Source organism: Drosophila montana, unplaced genomic scaffold, assembly GCF_035044405.1.
Source record: "Drosophila montana isolate Dmon_TW-CO22-7 unplaced genomic scaffold, ASM3504440v1 contig_402_1, whole genome shotgun sequence".
Classification (NCBI taxonomy): Eukaryota; Metazoa; Arthropoda; class Insecta; order Diptera; family Drosophilidae; genus Drosophila; species Drosophila montana.
The window spans coordinates 2,764,987-2,781,694 of record NW_026998739.1 but is presented as its reverse complement, the minus strand read 5'-3'; the positions used below and the strand labels follow the sequence as shown (position 1 = coordinate 2,781,694).

Below are 16,708 nucleotides of genomic sequence, written 5' to 3'. Positions count from 1 at the left end.
AAGCGAAACGAACAAATTGTATACATACATATATGTATATAGTATGTCCACAAGGGTTTTGCACGGGTATTACATCTCTGCTTAATCCTCTTTCTGTACTTAGCTTCGTTAACTACTTTTTGTTTGAATCAAACCAAGTTTCAACAGTCTGAGCAAAAAACTATAATCCCTTTAAATGCAATCTCAGTTATTTTCGCTTTTAGAATTTATCTTTCACTATGAATATAATTTAGTTTTACCGACAAATGAAACTAAAAAGATAAACTTTTCTTTTTAACAGTATCTCATTAGCCAATTCCCCTTTTACGCCGTTTTTTTTCGCAAGTTTCGCTTTTTGAAGTTCATATTTCTCGGGCCACAACTTAGCAGGTTGCGGTTGCCTCCGAATGCCAACTGGGGGAAAATGCCAGAAAAAAATGTTTATATATATATGAGTATATATATTGTGTATATATATTTACGGCACGCAGTTCTTTGAGCCGCGTCGGATAGAAAACCACAACAAAAAGTTTGCCAGACTTAATGTTTAATTAAAAATTGTGTACACTGTTTAACCCTATTCTAGGCTTTGACCTCATTACTGACCAGAGCCGCCTGCTTTGTCACCTTGGTTGGGCACCCTACTCAGCACGCCCACAGGCCCAGACGCCCAGCTCAACCCGGCGGCGCCCACATTGATTAGTTTTTTGTTTTCGGTCAACAAACTTGAGTAAATTAAAACAATGAATTTGCGTAAAAGCGCGCGAAAACACAAAAACATAAAAGGAGCAAAACAAAATGCGCGCCTGGCGCAAATTAAAAATCCATAAAAAAAAAATGCTTTCGCAGGCGGCTGCCAATGGGCGGCGCCCACAAACGCGTTACTGATGCTCGAACAGAGTCGAAGAGGGGGGCTATGGGGAGTGGAGCATGGAGCATGGAGCGTGGAGCGTGGAGCCGCTGGCAGCTGACTGAGAAATGCAGTAATTGAAATACATGCGGCGAGGCTGCGTGTAACGTTCCGCCTGTTTCGCAAATGAAGAAGAAGAAGAAAAAAGTACTATAGCCTGCTTTCCTGCATTCCCTCCATCCCGCCCACAATCATTTACACGTGCGTGGCACTGCGTATACGCTTTAATTTTTAAAGTCAACCAGAGGGTATATTATACATCAATCAGTCGTTATGCATGATAAGTCCCATCTCACAATTGGTACACTCAGAGAAAAAATATATTCTATAGCTAAAACCTAATCAAACCAATTTATTTCTTATTATTACAAAAACAAAACTTTTGAATTAAATATAAATCGTTGCTTTGCTTTCAAAATTGAACGTTTCAGAAAATGAGGAAAAAATACTTTGATAAAGTATCTTTTTTTTACGAATTTTCAAACTAGAAATAAGCTAAAGCCGTTCCAAGCAGATGAAATGTTGTGCAGGAGTCTTGTATTTTGGAATTTCAGGATTAGGTAAAGAATATGAAAAATGTATACCGCAGATTAAGAACTTGCGTTCTAAATGCTTAAATGCATTATAATTTAGATTCAGTTCTATATTTAAAAATTGTTTTTAGGAATTCCGGCATTGGGAAAAAACTTCCTTAAATACGAATGTAATTAAACAATCGATTCAAGTTAACTTCTTATGAAATATTTGCAGACCAGTTACGCGTTTTTTTTTTTTTTTGGAAGTTATTGTTTTAACTGTTTAAAAGTTTCTAATACTATTTTAAAATAAAAAATAATAATAATATTTTCAGACCTTAAAAATTGAAACAACCTATTAAATGCGCCATTTTTTTCAGGACCATATTTCATATAAAAATCGAGAATATTATTGTCAGACGATTGCTTGGAACTTGTTAACGAAAAAATGCAAATGAAGGTAAGCTTCAACTTTTATTAATTTAATTTTTATTAAAATTTAATATCTAAATGAATCTGCAAAGAAAAAGAAGAAATTTCCTTTATGTCTGCCTTTAAAAGGGTATCTAGGCTGCGGCTGGGCTGAAAATGTTTCGTTTTTGGTGGATACTTTATTTAATTCGCAGTCGCAAACAACATTACCTATTTTATATAAAAAAACGCAAGTTTGTCTTTGTTTGAGAACAGTTGCTCCCACCCCTGTGCCGCCTACTCTATGCTCTTCGCTTCCACCCTATTTGATTTTATTTTGTCTATGGCCGCGTCAGCTGTTTGCGTAATTAGGGGCTTTATGAGTTATGTGGCAGGAAATAAAAGGAAATGGGGGGAAAGTTTAAATTGCAGAGACTCTTCGGTATTTTCTAGTACTCGCCTGTGATTTTGTTTTTTATTCTTTTTGCGTAGGGGGATATTTTTCATTGTTTTTATTATATTGCTTTGGCCTTGTCGCGGTTAATTAATTTCAAGTTTAGTTTTCGTTTTTCGTCTTTTGTTGTGCTTGCGGCAAAGTTTTTAAAGTTAATTTAATGCTTCACCAATGCCTCGAGTCAAACACAATGAGCCTTGAAATTGGAAGGCCCGACTCCCACCTGCCGCCACCTGACCGCAACCCATTTTGGCCACTAAAAGTTGCAATCACTGAGGAGCGTCAATAATAATAAAAAAAAAAAAGGCAGGACTCCCGCTTGGCCCAAAGTTGAAGTCGCTTTTTTAGGCTCCCTGCGGACAGGGCTTTACACGTCAGGGCGTTACATTTTTCACACATTACAGTTTCAGAGTTGCCGCCTTGCTGCTTTGCAGAGTTGTCGAGTTGTTTAGATTGTTTGCATAGCTCTCTCCCGGCAGGGGATTCGCTTTTAGGCGTTTACTTCTCTTTTTTTGCCTGCTTTTTTTTTCTCTTCTTTTTGTCACCTGAAGAGCTCTGTTCATAATTGAACCCTTTGGCATACACACGGGCGCACACTTACACACACACTCACGCGCAGGCACAACGTTGGCAAATTTGTTTGAATTTATGCTTTAGGAAGCGTAAAAATCGCCAGCCAAAGTGCTTTTTGACGCTTTTGTTTGCACCACTTGCATTTTGTGCAGCAATTTTTGTGTAAAATATTTGGGTGCAAAATTTGTGATAAAAATGTGTTTGCATAGGATAATCTTCTTTTAATTCAGGTGGTAAATATTTGACAACATAATGATAAGTAAACAGCTTAACGGGCCTCTAATAGATAAACTATATAATAAATTGGGTTATGAGAAGAATACTTAGCTTCTAAATAGTTGAGTGCTGAAATTATAAATTGAACCAAATCATCCCAGATAATTGATGGTTTGTTTTTAAGATGTAAGTTTCATCGGTGGCTTGATCTCTACTAAATTGATAGAGATTATATGTATTTAAATATGCTATTTGAAGTTAGTCTAGCCTTAGATCAATTTTTGCTTGATTAAATAAATATTTACAAGAAGCGCGTGAACCAAAGCTTAAACAGAATTGTAACGCGTTAAACGGTTGGAAAACGACAAAGAGAGCTTTACTTTTACTTTAGCCAGTTTTACAGTCAAAAGGTGTTTCCCTCACAACTATAAAAAAAACAAATGCAAATACGCATTTTGGTGTTTTGTTTCCTAACCTATTTATTCAGGCTGGTTACTACCCTGAAGGCCAGTAAATCACTAAGAATTTGGTTTGATATGTAGCTGTTCTTTAGCAACATTCAAAATTCAAAGATAAAATATAAGTAATAATTTAAATAATAATAAAAAAAATATTAATTTTGCCAAGCATAACTCTTCTGAAGCGCTCTTTACCCAGCTAAATTGGTAACTCCTCTGCCGATTATAAGCTAAATCTATATACCTTAGCAGACACCATATAAACTTGTGCAAACATTGCAATGCACATACAAACAAACACACGCTCAAAGCTAATCAACAAAATTTCCACAGTTAAACGTCAATGCGGGATAAATTGAGAAAAATGCACTTTCAAACATTTATAGCATATTTTCAATAGGAAAAATTCGTTTTACTATAATTTTTTTTCCCTCTTGCCCACTTTTTGCGATATTCATTTGAAAGTCACTCGATGCTGGCCTTTGGCAGCATGGCCGGCACTCAACGGCACTAACATACCGATAAACACTGCCATTCACACACACAGGCACACACACACTAACTTGCAAATATTGCCATGCGCTGAGCGTCGAGCGTCAAAAGTCATTTGGCCAAATAGTGCTGCATACTTTTGTGCGCGCGCTTTCAAGTGCGGTTATTGGCGCGCTCTTAACATACTCTGCCGTCGAACAGGGATGTGGTTGGGGCTGGGGTTGCCCAGCCATGCCCAGCCATGGCCTTTGTTAGCCTAAAGCCCAAACAACAAGTGCTTTGTAATTACAACGGCAGCAAAAATATCAACAACAGCAGCTATAAAAGCGACAGGCAATTACAAAAAATTTAATTTTGATTGGTTGTGCATATAAATAAATGCCATATAACTAGAAATGTTTTAGTTTAGGGTATATTCATTTTGCCCCGATAGGTAGTCAAAACAACATCTATACATTACTGATCAGCATGTAACAACAAGTTTATTTAGCTCTGTCTGTTTTTGTCTACCTTAGCACAGAAAAATATTTTTCAACAGAGCAGTGAATTCCGCCAAAACTGTTCAGCATATCAAATAGCTATCATACGAATGATTTGTCGAAATTTAAGTTCTTGTTAAGAAAACTTTTCGGTTTTTTAAAATATCTGAATTAAACTCATCAATTGCTATGCTCCTAAAGGGGTTAAGTTATTGAAGCATCGAACTATTAAGTATATCTTATAGCTTCAATACAAGCAATCTGATAAAAAAAAATGACATAGTTTGTGATGATATTTGGAGAGCACTTTTTATACTTATCTTTAGTATGCTCTTTATACAAATTATAAAAGTTTTAGTAGTATAATATCGAAAGTTTAGGAATAAGAGTTCGAAAATTGGGCTTATGATGAATTCGTTTTTTTATTTATAAATTTTAAAGATATCATTTTGAATAACTTTACAATTGAGAGCTTTTAACGACATAAAAATGGTATAGCTTATAGCTGGTTTTTGAACATTCTATTTAAAATTGAGTTATTGAAATTAACATTTAATAATGAATAATGGGTATTCGGCATGAAATAAATTAAATTTAATTAAAATAAATAAAAATAGAAGAGTTAATTAAAAAATTGGCAATGAAACAATTTTGATCAATTTAATTTAATCTATACCAAATAATTGCACCACTGTGCAGTGGCTGCAGCGGCACAGTGAGAATGCTTTGCTTTAGCTGCATGTCCACGCCCACTAGCACGCCTTTTAACTGGGTCAGTCGATGATGGTTTGAATGCCTGTCTATGATGGGCATCGACATTATAAACAATTTGCAGCCATTGACGCACTTTAATTAAGCTGGCGAGCAAAAGGCAAAAGAATTTCTGTATAAATATGTATAGCATAGTATTTATCTGCAGCTATAATCTATTTGGGTAACTGTTGGAGCTGTTGTTGTTGTTTCTGCTGCTGCTGTTGGGTATCATATATACGAATACACAAGTTAATTTCATGTTGGCGCAAAGGAAATGGCACTGCACACAAAACCAAAGACAATAGCCAGGCAGGCTGGAAATGCGCGTCTGCAGCTCGAGGACGTTGGACATGTTGGTTGGGGTTGGGGTAGGGGCACAAGAGTCTTGCCCAGACAGAAATTAAATTGAAAATGTGCTACGTGCAACAGCAACAGCAGCCGTGCAGGCTAAAAGGAAATAAAGCACAAGCAATTGCCAAAGAAAAAAGGAAAAAAAACTGTGCAACAACAAGTGGCCAGTGGCAGGCGGGGCTGCTTGGCAGGACACACGGGCAATAGCAACAGCAACGGCAACGGCAACAACAACGACAACGGAAGCTGCCGGTTGCAACCGGCAGCTCAACTGTATTATTATACAAATGCAGGCAGGCCTCTTATAAGTTGGAAATTGTCTCAGATTTAGCAAAAGGCAAAAAGAGAAATACCTGCTCTACAGCAATGGCAACGTTTTAATGCCCTTACCAATACACTAACGAATTTGAGCAACAGCTTGAGCAATAAATTGGGTTGATTGCAAGTATGTGAATTGGAGTATACATTCAATAATAGACGGCTGTTGAATCATTAGAGATCTTTCTAAATAATTATTAAGTATATACTTATTGCCTTATGGCCGACACAAAAGAGCCTCAATACCAAAATGTCTATTACATGTTGCTTTACTTTGCATATAAATTGATTATAAAACTTAACTCAGCTTTGATCAAAAAATAAAAATAACAAAATATAATGTTATTTCTTGGTTATTTTCCTAAAGTCAAATACCTTGAAAATACCCTAATTAAAAATACAATTTGATTAACAATTTAAGAAAAATAAAACAACAATGACAAAAGCAAACGTTTTGCATTTATAATATCTAAAAAAATAAATAATAAAATTGAATTATATATATATATATATATATATATATAAATACCCCGAAGACGGTTGCCGAGGTGCGTCCGAAATCGGAGAAGAAATATATTAAAACAAAATTGTTTTAATTTCTTCATTTTTTATTTTAATAAATTAAACCACGGACATCAAGCCAGCTAATTAAATATTTTAAATAGCAAAACACAACAATTTTAATATTTACAAATCTAAAAAAAATTATATTTTGTTATTGACCTTATTTGGTTAACTTTCATTTATTATTTTTTATACGACCTCCAAAAATAACCCGATTTTTTTTTAAGTTGAAATCAAGTAATTATTGTATATTTCTTGATTAAAGAAATATTTTTTGTAACACGTGAAATACAGAGTATGGCTATATTTGTTATTTTTATAAACGTTTTTTCTAATGAAGTGCATATATGTATCTTATAACATAAATTTATATTATAGATTTATATTATTTATTTTTTAATAAGACTTGAACGTGAACTTTTCTCATGTTAAAATAAATAGTTGTATTTCATTCAATGTAGCATATGTAAAATTTATGCGAAAGTAAAATTTCGAATAGGTTTAAATTTGTACAGTCCACAAACTGTTGCTTTACTTTTATTATTTGGGCAAATTTTTAAAATTGTTTACTTGAATATGTATCATTTGAATGTGGCCCAAAAGGAACCTTAAAATCATTTAAGTGAATCTTTTATACCGTTTGCTTTCGATAAGCAAATTTTGTATGCCTGATGGGTAAAGCATTAACTTTGTTCTGACCTACAGTGATTTCCCCAGTGGGTAGCAAGCGGGCAAGCCTAATCACATAGCTATTATACACTGTGGCATTTGGCTATAAAACGCCAGATGCCGGGCTCTTAAAGCGCCAGACAAACAAAAGGAGCTGTGAGGTGCTGCTTGTGCTTGTGGGTGGGTGGGGAGAACGGTTGAAGCCAGCCACAGCAAAGGAAGCCTTCACAACATTATTTAGGTTTAATCAGCAAAGCAGATTTGCATGGGACAGTTGCCTGTGCAGCAATGAAATAAACCAGCTGGAATTGAAAGATAGAACCCTAGACAGACCCAGACATGGAGAAATGGCTAACTAAACATGCACACACTCACACCAATACACTCAGCTAGAAACATCAAACAAACGGCAATCCCCACTAACTCTTGCTGCAGCTCGGGCTAGTTTGGAGCGGTTCAGTTTCGGTTCGCTTGGCTGGGCCAGGCGCACAAAGGCAAAAACTATTATAAACTGTTGACAACTGGGGAAATGAACTTTTCAGCCAAAATGACAAACGTCCGACAGGATGACAGACTGACTGACCAGTGCAAAACACTCTATGCGGCATTTAAATTAGATGCTGGCCTTTTTTCTGTCTCTCCCAGCGAAAAGGGGACGCACACTGCGTGTCTAAGTAAACAACATGGAAATCTTTTGACAAAAGTGTTAATTAATCAAACTAACTTACGGGAGCGGAAAAACAGTGCTGCGTTTAGGAAAACCGTCGAAATTTAAGAAACCATTTAAAGAAACTATCTTTAATGTGTTTGAAGTAATTAATAAATGTTCAAAAATGATTCTGTATAGTTATCCAAATATATGACAATACGGAATATTTTAAAATAATAGATTATCAATCATTCTGTATAGAACTAAATCAATATTAATGAAAATTTAAACAAGCGAATTCAAAAATAATGCTTACACACCTTCTTTAAAATAAATTTTATCTATTTAAATTGTCATTCTATGAATTCTTTTATGAATTATTTTTGCGAATTAATCTAACAAAAAAGCATCTGCTCTTAATATAATTCAAAGAAACATTTTTTTTTAAATATTCATTAGCTATAATTTTATGGAGCTAAAAACAATAGCTTGGATCAAATATCGTAAAAATTATTCAAATACCATATGATATGCAAATTCACAAGAGCTTATTGCAATTAAACTGTTAATTATTTGTACATTAACCTTCTGTTAATTAACATAACTCTGTAAATAAAACCAAATAGAGGTTTATGTGAGAAGAAAATGTTTTAGAATTTGCAAATTTGGGAAATCAAAATTGACTTTTTCAACCCAAACTAAGTCAAAAACACAACAAATTTCTGCTGAGTCTGTGAGCTGAAAGCATTTATTTCGCTTTCAAACAACAAAAAAAGTATTGGATATAAATGTGACATTTTTTTTTGCTCACAGTGAATAAAAAGCAAATTAAGCAATGCTCGTTGCGAGACGGCAACTGCATTTGCTCTTGCAGGACAAGACGATAAAAAAAAAAAAACGTGTCGGAACACGTTTTCCCTTCGAATCCGGTACGATAAATTGCAACAAATTTTTGTGCGGCATATGTGCGTGTGTGTGTGTGTGTGTGGGAGCATAAGTGGATAAAAACTGGTCCATTTAAAAACGCCTCCAATGCATTTGCTGTCTGCAAAACATTCGTCTGGGTAAAAAAAAAAACCCCAACTTCAGCCATCAAACCAATCTCCTTTTTTTTTATTTTCTTTTCTGATGTCCATCTAACGAAAATTGCTTTCGGTGATTTTTATTGGATTTTCGTATGTACCTAATATGAAATTCATAACAACCAAAACTGCAACTGCCACTGCAACGAGCGACTGTGCTTGCGACTGCGACTGCGAATGCGAGGGCCGACTGCCGACTGGTAGCTGTGCACAGTTTGCATTTGCTTTAGCGCCATTTAAAATATATTTTCAACGCTGAGCTCAACGTTTTTTTGATTGGTGGTCGGCGGTCGGTCTGACAAGCTGTCTTCTATACACTATCCTTGCAAAAAGGGCATAAGACATTAGACATCAACAATAAAGAAAAGCTTAGGTGGGCCCAGTACGACATTGTGATTAATAATTAAAAATAAATAACCCAAAATCCATCATAAGCAATAGAAAATAGTTTCATTTCTCATGCAATAAACATGTTTTTTAATATTTTTCAACACTATAGTACACGTATGACTCAAAATCGTTTTAAAAGCACATTAAAGTTTTCTACGCTTGGAGATAGGCTTTTCAGCAAAAGCTTTCAGCATAAATAGTTTTAGAACGTAATTGTAAATATTTTGAAAAAAAAATATTTAAACGAGCATAAAAGCTCAAAAAAGTAAAGATGTTCAAAAAGACTTTAAGCTTATATTTTAGCAATTCTATATACTCCTATAAATCTTTAATCCGCTCTTATATATCTCTTTATCTCTCCTTTTATTAATGGAAAAAACAATTCAAATAATAAAAGCACATTCTAAATGATTTCTTTAAACTTAAAAGCAAAGCTGGAAATCTTCTTGCACATTTTTTATTAAGTGAAAGCTAAAACTGATAAGCTTTAATTTGCTCTTAAAGCTCTCTTGACATAGATAAGGAGAGATTAAAAAGCAAATTACAGCTTTATAAAATATAATTGAAAACCAAAACTCATATAAAGCTTTAAATAACTCTTAAAGCTCTATTTATCTCTCTCTTAACACAGCTCAATTGAACTGAGCTTAAAGCTTTACATGGTCGACAGCTTAGCAAGAGAAATACTGCCATAACTGAAGCTGTCAACATGTGTCATTTGGATATGTTGTGTTTATATCTATATTTCTCTTAGCATTAAAAAAAGAGTATTTAAAATGAGTATTTTCTGGAAAGGTTTTTCCTATGGTTGCTGATTTAAAATTGGACATTGACTGCAATGAAAATTGTGTGAGATTTAATTTGAACATTTTGTTAATTTTGCAGCGTTTGTTAAATGGATGTCTAAAAATTTGGATATTCTGCTTTCAAAGGTTTTTTTTCTTTGAGTGGTTTTTACTTACCCAGCAAATGCGTTGAGGGACGTGCGTTGAGTTGGCAACTCGGTTGTTGTTGTTGCTGTGGCTGTTGTTGCAGCTGCCGCAGTTGTTGTTGTTTCGGTTGCAAGAGTTGCTTTTGTTATTGGTACACTATTAACTTGCCTAAGTGGTCGTCGTTGTTGTTGTTGTTGTGGCTGCAGCTGCAAGCAAGCGGCGGCCTTTTCGTTTTGGCAATGGAACAAACACAACAAAAATGTTGATGAATGTTCCATAATTAATTAAGAAATTAATTTTATTTAATGGCTTGGTTTTTTTAGCGCTTGTTTTTTAGCGGTTGTTTTTTTCTTCTTTTAGCTTTGTTTAAACTCGTTTAATTTGCGTATTTAATGTCGTGCGTTTAATGTTAAACATTTAAAATTTATTTATTGTTGCCATTTGTTGTTGCATTTGTTGTGTGTGCTGTTGTTGTTGTAGCTGTTGCAGATGCTGAATGATTGAATGGCAGTTGAAATTGATGATTGGGCGCTTGATTGGCTGGTTGGTTGGCTGATTGGTTGAATCGATTTAGTATTTCTGATTTTGGGCTGGGGCGAAATTGAGCTTGCATTTTTTTGTTGTTTATTAGCGTAGTTTAGTGTGTAGATACAAAGATACAGAGAGAAAGATGCATAGGTATAGATGCAAATTAAGCTGGCAATTTTTATTTAACATATTCTCTTTAATTACTTTTACATTTAACTACATTTGCTTTTATAATTACGAACACTTTGTTATTGTTGGATTAGTTTTTGGTTTATCAATTTCCTTAAGTTTTGTTTTTTATTTCAATTTTATTTATTATTGAATCGTTTTTATAGAGCCACTTATTTAAATATTTGCATATCGCATTTACGATTCGATTTTTATAAAAAGCATTATTTAAATTTTACGCATAATTGCATTTTATCTGTGCGGCATTAAAAAAAAAACAAAAAGGAGAGATTAAAAGAGAAATTCGTATGAGTATTCACTTATTTTATACACTATGTATACAAATTTGTAATTGTGAAACATGCAATATTTATTCAAATATCATGAAATTGAAAGTGAAATCGCGAGACGAAACGAAATGTCATGTGGTAAAATGCTATATGATTAATGAAAATGTAACCTTTATATACATATAATGGCATGATTAACATTTGCGATTTATTATATTGCCAATTTAAAATATATGAATATTCATATATTAATTTTTAATATTTATGCAGTTGGAGGCGCACGCTTAAAAGTATGCTATGATTTTTAATGCATTGTATTTCGCATATCCCTTTAAAAACTGTTATCTTAACAGCTCGCTGTTAAGTTAACATAGCGGAAACCAAACACTACAGTCCTTTGTTTTCTCGCCTTAAACACTATATATTAATTAAAGCCACACACATTTTGACTTTTGCGTTTATAATATAATAGATTAATAGTATTTATATATATATGTATACACATATATGTATATAGTATATATATGTATATAGTATATATATAGTATATACATATATTATATATAGATGTAAATATATAATATATTACATACAAATATATATAAATTTTCATATGAAACCCAAAACAATTCTTAATTGAGGACCTTCAGACAAGCCATCTCATTTATCTGCTGCTGATGTCCAGTATGTAATTTGATCATGTTTGTTCCCCCAACATAATAGCTATGAAAATTGATTCCACGGCCAATTTGCTGATGAACAAAAAAGCTGGCCACAAATTAAGCTGCTGCTTTGCAATACTGCACGCAATTTGCGGCATTGCAGCGCACTGTCCGCAAACCATTTATAAGGCCGTGCAAATAAACATCTTTAGCTGCCTTCCTGTTGCATTGTTCAGGCATTACAACACAAAAGCTCATTTATATTGGGCGTAGGATGAGCAATAGAAAATATATAAGAGGATCTACGATAATGGAGTTTGTTTGGGAATTCTAGCTAGTTTTTAATGATTACCCTAGCATTATCCTTTCATATTTCCTATCCCTGTGAACTTCTATTATATCAAATACAAGTACAAATACAATGTCTTGAAAACATTTGCGATGGCGACACTTACAAACTGTCACAGCCCATAAAATTCAATGCAATACAAAAAAAGCAATTTGCCTTGTCACGCCCAAGCTCATGCCCATCACGTGCCACGATTTACTGACAAAGTTTCGAGGGTCGACACTCAAAAACTGTAACGAAAGCAACTAAACATTAGTTTAATGTGACTTCCCCCTGTCCTCTCTCCCCTTTCCCCTGTCCCCTTCCATTAGATAACTATGAGTACTATGAGTACTCGTCCGTTTGGATAGCTGAGCGCAAAGTTGAGCAAAAGTCACTTTAAGCACCAGCCATTGAAATTTCCGTTATGAGAACCAACCACGAACCGAAAAAAGAAAAATAATAAAAGGATAACAAAAGTGGTAAATGAGATAGGGCACTGTAAAAGATCAGGGAATACCCTATAAACAATTTAAGTGCTGTAAAGACAGCATTGATTATTTGAAATTTAATAAAGATAAATCTGTAGTTCGGAGTCGTAGCTTGTCATAAATTTCTTAAGCGTGTGGTTGGGCTCTGAGCAATAAAACATAGCCTGGAATCAATTAATATAGCTTGAGATCAACTTCGATGCTTTTCGAACGGTTAAACTTAAGCTCAAACATAAAGCAAATGCTGGAATCAATAAATATTGAAAGGCATTGAGCTTAAAGGTAAAACTTAAATCAAATTGAGAGAATTTAATAAAGAGTTGCAATATCGTTGAGTGCTGTATAAATCGAAAAGGCTTCGATATGTGAAGCGTTTCAGTGTTGCACAAACATCAACGATTCAGAATTCCGCACAAGCAGCTAACCGTGCCATTTCTCTAAGGCTATCTACTTCACCGGGCTGCAAACTTAATACACCTTCTAAATACCCTTTTGGGGCATAAAAATGACAAAAAAGAGTTGAGCCACTGTCCAAAAATGGTGAAAAAAAAGATGAACAAAAAAGAACAAGGAAATCACTCGGCTGGTTGGTCACTCCTGTCTTTGGTGCTTCGTTTGTTATTGTTGGTGTTGGTGTTTGTAAAGAGAGTTGTTATTTATGACAATTTCATTGTCTTGTCTACTCGCTGCCCATTTTACTTCCGCCTTTGCCTTTTGGTTATGCTTGGTCCGACAACAGGATACACAAAAAGGAGGAGGAGAAAACGTCACTAGCTCTGGCTTTGCCTTTGTGTAGCATACTTTTATGCGCGCGGCGTTATCAAACATTTTCCGCGCTGTTACGCATATTGATACCCTACAGCGCCATGCAAGGATAGGGTATATACAAAACAAAAAAAAACATTTTTCTTGTATGCCTAATATGCTCATGAGCTGAGAAGCTGTTAAGTCTTATGAATATAGAAAATGTGTGAGTATCTGTTGCTTTTTGCAAGGAGCAGGAAAGGAAATTTAAAAATTGTTTAGTTCACACTTAAAAACATTTGGAAGGTTTTCTAATCAATCATCTTCTTCTTTGCATTTAGGAAATTTAAAAAATATTAGCAGGAATTAGCGGACAGATATTTAATGAATGTTTCCTTTTTTTGAGAGATATTCACTTCTGGACGAGAAGTTATCTACTTTCTTATCTTACTATAGTTCTCTTAAAACATCTACATTTATGTATTCAAATAGAAATAATTTACCTAGTCCAAGTCTCGGAAATATACTATATTCAGAGTTTTCTTGTTCCCAATCCTGGATATACACTATATATATGGAATAAAAAAATGTATGTATGTTTGTATTCAATCATATATAAATCATTTATATAAGTATTTCTATACAAAGTGAAGCTTTTTGCACTTTGTCCAACTATTCACTTGGTTACTTATATGGGCATAGAAATATTTTTCTGCTCCTTAATCTTAGACTAGACTATTTTTCAAGTGTTGTTTAGAGGGTGTCTCAAGGCACTTGTCTCTAACTGAGCTCATGTTATCACTTGTGTGTATTTTTTTACGCCTCCTGATTTAGACAGCTTTTTAAACAGCTCTATCTCTGTTATGTCTCGATGGTGTGTGAGAGAGTGTGTGCGTGTGTGTGTGTGTGTGTGTATGCAAGTGTGTGTGTGTGTATGCTGTCTGTTATCAGTTCAGAGAACTCAGCGTCCATTGATGGAAAATTTGAGTGCGAATGGCGAGAGCTGGCTGAGTTTTATTTTATTTCGTTGCTTGTGAGTTTGAGTGAAAAAATGATTGTAGAGCGCTTGGAAATGGCTCAGCCTCTCAGACGAGCAGCCGAACTGTGTTTACACTTGGAAGCGAACGAGACGGCGACGAGGACAACGAGCACTGAGACTGCCAATTGTTGCAAACGGCAGCCAGTCGGGATAACAACCAGCCAGCCAGTCAGCCAGCCAGGCAAGTCCTGTGTACCTTTTTTTTCTGCTGGCTCTGGAGCAGAGTACTTTTTGGCCAAGAAGCTGCGGCGCATACAAAAAAATATTTATGTATAAGTACTTCGAGCTCGGGCAGCAGTTGGCTTAGAAAATTCTTTGAACTAGTGCTTGAAACAATTTTGGGCCTTGGAATTCTATTTAATTAACCCTTGGCTGGCAATTGTCATAAATCTGCGCACACCTGCAAAAATAGTCCTTTAAGTGTTTTATGGCTGGCGCATGTTATCGAAATATGAGTTGTTGTTGTCGCTGCTGCTGCTGCTGCTGCCCCAATTCGCCCCACACGCAAACACATACTCTAATCGACACTCGGCAGCAACAACAACAACAATAGACGCGCACAAATATTTGCAACTTGTTTGCTCTGCTTCTGCTGCTGCTTTTTCTCACCCCTCTCATATTTTGATGATTAGAAAACGCTTTTGATCTATGATGAGAATCTGTTAACCAAGCGTGCAACACTTTGCGGCATGCAGCAGCAGCAACCCTAATCAGACATAATGAGCAATTAAAAACTTTTTTCAACACAATTTCAATCGTGCCACTTTACTGCCGCACTGGTCTGCCACACTGCGTGGCCATTAAATAGCAAAACAACAAAACAACAAAAGCAGCAACAACATAAACTTGGCTGAGAACGTGTCCTGTGCCCGGAGTTGAGCCGCAGCAGCTGCAGGGGCAACAATGATGGATGCGAGCTTAGGCAGCGAGAGCTCCATGGTTTGTTTGGCTGCACGTTGCCACATGTTGCAGCAACCACTGTGGCAGCAGCTGCTGCAGCGACATTTGATTGTTACAAATTTGTTGGCGAACTTTTAATACACCCCAGCAGTTGCTAAATAAATTAAAATATATTTTTTTTTTAAGTTAATTGAAAAGAAAATATGTTAAGGTTAACAAAAAAATTAATAAATAAAACTTTTAACCTTTAATAGTTTTGTACAATTAAATGTACATCGTTAGTTCTATATAATATTAGCAATTTTAACGTAAACTCACAAATTAATTATTAATTTTTTTTTTAATAATAAAAAAAAATACACACTGTTTGTTTTTCAAATTTTTGTAAGCTTTCTAATTATTTTTTCAATTTATTTTTTTATACCATGTGTTATTGTATTTTTTTTGAAAAACTTAAAATTTTTAAGAAAAATATGTTTGCTGGTCCTAGAACTATTTAACATAACATATATGAATATCTAATTCGTGGGACCATTCAAATGTTCACAAAAACAAAACATTTATCTGAATTTGCTTTGTTTTTTTTAAAAAGGAAATATTTTTGATAATCATAAAAATATTGGACAAAGTCTTTTATTGTGGCTGTTGTCTTATAAAAATAAATTGGTAAAATATATTACCCACATTTCGCTGCATTTTTTCAAAACGTTTTATAGCACATTATTTTATTTATTGTTTTACATAAAATATCATTTGGAAATAGCTTCAGCAGCCACTTGTTATTTATTTTAACAATTTTATTAATTTACAAATATTTTTAAAAGATTTTCCATCTTTTGTTTGAAATTTTACCAAGCAAATACTACTTTGATAATCGGTTATACGTTATTATTATTATTAGTATTGCTATTAAGATCTGACATTTCATGCAATTTTGCTTGAGAAATTTATCTAGAGCATAATTTGATTTCCTTTTGGAAATGAATTTGATAAAAATCGAAATTGCAATATGCTTAAGTAAACTATTTTTAAAGAAAAACCCCTTTTAGTAATAAATAGCAATTCTGTACCTTAACTTTCGCTCGTTGATATTTTCTTAAAAAGGAGAAAATACTTCGTTTGCCTCGTGAGATAAATAAATATTTGTGAAAGTTGCTCAATTGAAATAAAGAAATTGTTTTGGATTATGAAAAAGTGTTGCAGCAGAGAAAGTAAATTTTGTATGGCAAGTGAATGCTTTGAAGGAGCATAACAGATGCAGGCAGTATTGGTAAATGCTTTTTGCTTCCCTCCTACATCTTACTCACTTGAGATACATTTTTGTTGCTCCCATGAGACTTCGATATGAAGCTAAAGGTAGCAA

General features: G+C 34.3%; 2 protein-coding genes across 5 annotated transcripts in view; one reads left to right on the top strand and one right to left on the bottom strand.

The window, feature by feature from the left end:
• nAChRalpha6 (nicotinic acetylcholine receptor alpha6) overlaps positions 1 to 10,916 on the bottom strand; it is a 109,187-nt gene extending 98,271 nt beyond the window's left edge. For 2 of the 4 annotated variants that reach the window (XM_064698220.1, XM_064698221.1), the window contains exon 1: positions 10,226 to 10,913. The gene's annotated coding sequence lies outside the window, so the exon portion shown is untranslated. Of the gene's footprint in view, positions 1 to 10,225 lie in introns of all 4 variants that reach the window. The other 2 variants (XM_064698223.1, XM_064698222.1) reach the window with 2 other exon arrangements.
• LOC135439474 (alpha-ketoglutarate-dependent dioxygenase alkB homolog 4) overlaps positions 1 to 16,708 on the top strand; it is a 128,174-nt gene that overhangs the window by 105,326 nt on the left and 6,140 nt on the right. Inside the window, exon 4 of the mRNA XM_064698226.1 lies at positions 1,785 to 1,864. Coding sequence (XP_064554296.1) covers positions 1,785 to 1,862 — 78 coding nt within the window. The 3' untranslated portion in view covers positions 1,863 to 1,864. The remainder of the gene's footprint in view (positions 1 to 1,784; positions 1,865 to 16,708) is intronic.